At 34.0% G+C, this 4323-nt stretch overlaps 1 protein-coding gene across 1 annotated transcript; it reads left to right on the top strand.

Annotated features, from left to right (window-relative positions):
- Positions 1-4323, top strand: LOC134280668 (acetylcholinesterase-like). The gene is made up of 3 exons (XM_062763109.1): positions 1-98; positions 1804-3379; positions 3526-4323. The coding sequence occupies exons 2-3, from the start codon at positions 1821-1823 to the stop codon at positions 3698-3700; spliced, it is 1734 nt and encodes a 577-aa protein (XP_062619093.1). The 5' UTR covers positions 1-98; positions 1804-1820; the 3' UTR covers positions 3701-4323.

The raw sequence follows: 4323 nt of genomic DNA, 5'->3' as shown, positions 1-4323 counted from the left end.
GCCGAGTCTATTTAAATAACACAGATACAGCTTGCTCAATCGTTTTTATGAAGCCTCCGAAAGGTTGCAAGGTGTAACAGATCATCACTGCGAATCGGGTAAGTTAGCAATGATCAAACCTCTAGACATCATAATATATGTCAATTTTTTTTTTCAAATCTGCAAACGAATTTTTAATGTTCAAATGTCGGTTAGGTAAACAAAATCTTACGCCTACTGTCTATCAGTGTGGCACGAGGAATAACTCTATTCTCGTGTATAGTAAACAAAGCCGATCTATTTTTAAATGATTTCGATGTACTGTCTTAATGGTTTTAACGATTTTTTTGGTTTTTGATGGAATTTATTCAGAGCTTGGAGAAATGCATTTGTGGAAACATTCTTTTCACCACATTTCGTTTTTCTTTCGAAGTTTCTAAATAAGACCCTTTGATCCGCTCCCGTAGATCAAGATGCATGTAGTGATTAGATCAATGATAGGAATCTGCTGTATGCTATAAAAAGGGGACATGTAACATTTCATTTATTGTGTTTCATTGATTTGAATGATCATTTTTAAAATTTTAAGTAGTGTATACTTTTTTTTGTAATACTCCTATGAATATATCTTAAGTTTTATTAAAAATAGTTAATTATTATATTATGATAAAAATGTTTCTTTTCAATATTTAAAATCAGTATTTTATAAACCGGTATAAGAATGTTTGAATATGTGTAGGAAAAAGTCTTTGCTAATACTAAGATTAATTTTACTTTTTTTATGTAAAAAAAAAAATTAGCCTCCATTTCTGAAGTGGATCACAGCGTTTTGAACACCACTGAGTCATAATCTTTCATTGCAGATGTACTTTTTAGTCTAGTTGCTTTCCAATGCGGTCTTAATGCCCCTTTCTTAGTATTGTATTCAAAATATTCACATACATTGAAATGGTTTTATTTTCCTTTACACTAAATCATAAAAATTGTAATGAAATATAATGATAATAAACAGTAAATAAGATTTAAATTCCTTTTTAGAAAGAATATAAATTTTGCGCAGAACAAAAAAATGACACTTAAATATGTATTCATTTTAAGAGTTTTAATGACAAAAGTAAGATTCAGCTATGATCACGTATGTATAGGAGGAGGTATTAGTATTTTTAAATGTTAACCATGATTTCCTTTTGCTAAATCTTAAAGACTCTTCATGCTGCATTTAGACATACACATACCCCCAAGTCAATCTGAAAATATAACCCTGAAATTCATGTTCAAAATCGTTCATTTTAAATAGATTTTTAAAATACGAAACATATGGAGATAACAAACAGTATTCAAGACCAAAAGTTCATGAAACAATACAAAATAGGAGCGGGACAAACAAGGACCTCCTAAACCTCAGAGGTGGGATCAGGTGCCATGGAGGAGTAAGCATCCCATACTGAGTGTTTAATTGTTCTTTGTGACAATGTATCTTTAAGTGATGCATTTGCTTCATGATAGGCCTAGGTAAACTCGGTTTCGTTCTCGGTTGGCACATCACATCAAATCAAAGACGTAAACATTGGCAGTGACTTTCATCTGCCAAGTGCCCGGTATAAGAAGTGAAAGTCACGGGACTCTCCGATTATGCTTTAAAACCCAGTTCTCAGGTCAAAACAGACATGGCATGATAAAGAACCTTGCTACTCAACTCTGATTGCCAAGAATATATCTAAATTTGAAGTCTTTAGTCTATATGTAAGAAAAATTCTCGAATGGGTTGGTAAAAAATACGAATGGTCAATTTTGCATCCTTGCTAAACTAATCCTCTTTTTCAGGCATATCAACATAAGAAATGGACCATTTTCCATTAATATATATCGGGTTATGTATGGTTTCTTTTGCGTTTGGATCTGATGTCATTAATGTGGTAGAGGTCATGACCCCATCTGGTTGGGTAAGGGGATACGAGGAACTACATGACGTAGGACAGGTGTACAGATTCGTAAAAATTCCATATGCCCAACCCCCGATAGGAAACCTACGTTTTGAGAAAACAAAACCTATTGGAGAATGGAAAGGGGTCAAGGGAGTTCGAGATGTAAATGCTCCTCAATGTTCTCAAACAGCATATCCAGTGCCTGGATTTGATGCATTGGAAACTGATGAAGATTGTCTATATCTGAATATATATGTACCCGGCAAAATTTCTAAGGAGAGAAATCTGTCAGTTATGGTTTGGATACATGGCGGGGGATTTGTGTTAGGCGGAGCTAGTCTGTATAAACCTCAGAAGCTAGTGCTAGGAGGGAATGTTATTGTCGTTACCATTAATTATAGATTAGGTCTTCTGGGATTTATGACACTAAATGACCCTCTTGCACCAGGAAATTACGGACTTTGGGATCAGATCGAGGCTTTTCGATGGATTCAGAATAACATTGCAGCATTTGGAGGCAATCCAAATTCCGTTACTATATTTGGACAGTCAGCAGGTGCTATGAGTGTAAGTCTTCAAACCTTAATCCCATCAAACAAAGGGCTTTTTCAAAGAGCCATTTCACAAAGTGGAGTAGTTTCATTTTTTTCTTTTTCAAGAAGAGAAGAAGAAAAACGGACCAATGATTTGGTACTTAAAAAATTGAATTGCACAGGAAAGCAAGATGTTGCAGAAACTCTGAAGTGTTTGCGAGACGTCCCGGCAGAAAATATAACAGCGACAATAGACGGGATATCAATGGAATTTCAGAAACCTTTAAATTTAAGTTTTGAACTAGGTAGCATGGTTCCAACAGTTGATGGTGAATTGTTCAAAGAACATTTGGCATATCCAAAGTCTTGGGACGATGAAGTTTATAGCTTTTTCCGTAGTATCGACTACATGTCAGGAACATCGGATGGAGAAGGAATTATGTTGCATATGATGCTTTCTGCAGAGATTCAAGAACATTTCAAATTTAACGTGACCGAACGAGTACCCGTAAGCGTTTTATGTGAAATATGTGCTCCATTATTTGTAGAAACTGCTGCTGGAAATATTCCGGAACTAACTCAGGAAATATGCGAGTTTTACACTACATCTAAAGGTGACGATGAGCAGAGTATGAGAGTGGCTGATTTTTACGGTGACTCGTGGTTTATCGTTCCTGGCAACATCGTCTTAGAAATTCGTGCAATAAACAATAATAAAGCTAAAACATACCAATACTTAACCACCAAACGAACTCCCTTTCCTTTTTTTCCAGAAGCACCAGCCTGGTTAAAAGGAGCTGGTCATGGTGATGAACTGCATTTATTGTTTAACATAACTCACGATCATGTCCCAGAGGAGAATTTGAAAAAACACGACTTAGGAGCTGTAGAGAAGTTGTCAAAAGACGTGATAAAGTATTGGTCTAATTTCGCCAAGTATGGGTAGGTATTAAATTTTAGAAAACCATATCTTTGCCTACTTTTTAATATAGAAGAAAGGCGGTTTTGCTTATATTAACTTTTATTATCCAAATTTCTATTTAATGGTTCCACTCTTGTGAAGTTTTTCTTATTTTTATTTTTTCTAGTGATCCCAGTTCAGACGACGTTGAGCAATGGCCTTCTTATGATACTAACACCAAGAAATATGCTATTTTGGACACTCCAGTAAAAGTGGGTGAAAACCTGAAACCGGAAACCACAGATCTTTTAAAAAGAGTCATTCTTAAAGGACGATCAAATGCTAAGCATGATGAATTATAGCAAAAATAGTTATTAATTGTTTTGTAATGATCCCTTTCCATGACCTGTCACTTATCTACGAGGGTTGTCCCAGAAATACGCAAACATTTTCAAAATATTTTTATTACCTTATATTTATAGTGTTCAGATTGGCATGAATCATTATCAAAATTATTTACAAGAATGAATTTTGCATCATTCTTTAGTGCTCCTGTATATGAGATAGCTTTAAATGTTTGTATGTTTTTATTTATCATCATTAAATTTTTCGTTCTTTTGAAACCTATATATTAAGCTCATACGCAATTAGTTGTACCAAAGAACTGATGAATTTTTTTTAACCAAAGACATAAGAATAATTTAAGTTTCGTACTTTTGAAGAAATACATAATTTAAAATCATTTTTATCTCGCACTAAGAATACGAGACATAATGACGTAGGCTCCAATCCAAACCCTGGATGCATAGCTTGAAATAAATATATTTTTCTGGACTTAATATGGCAGTAAATAACGTATAAATAAGTCGGCTTTGAACAAAATATAGTTGAAGATTGACTTGTAATTGATGTGTATATCGAGACTTAATTTGGTTGTAAATGGTGTAGAATGGAATGTTTTAAATATTGAATAAATAAAGATTTA

The sequence above is a fragment of the Saccostrea cucullata genome, unplaced genomic scaffold (genome assembly GCF_032062105.1).
Source record: "Saccostrea cucullata isolate Sc308-1 unplaced genomic scaffold, CSIRO_AGI_Scuc_v1 ctg842, whole genome shotgun sequence".
NCBI classification, from domain to species: domain Eukaryota; kingdom Metazoa; phylum Mollusca; class Bivalvia; order Ostreida; family Ostreidae; genus Saccostrea; species Saccostrea cuccullata.
The sequence above is the reverse complement of the archived record's forward strand: the minus strand, read 5'-3'. Positions and strand labels throughout refer to the sequence as shown.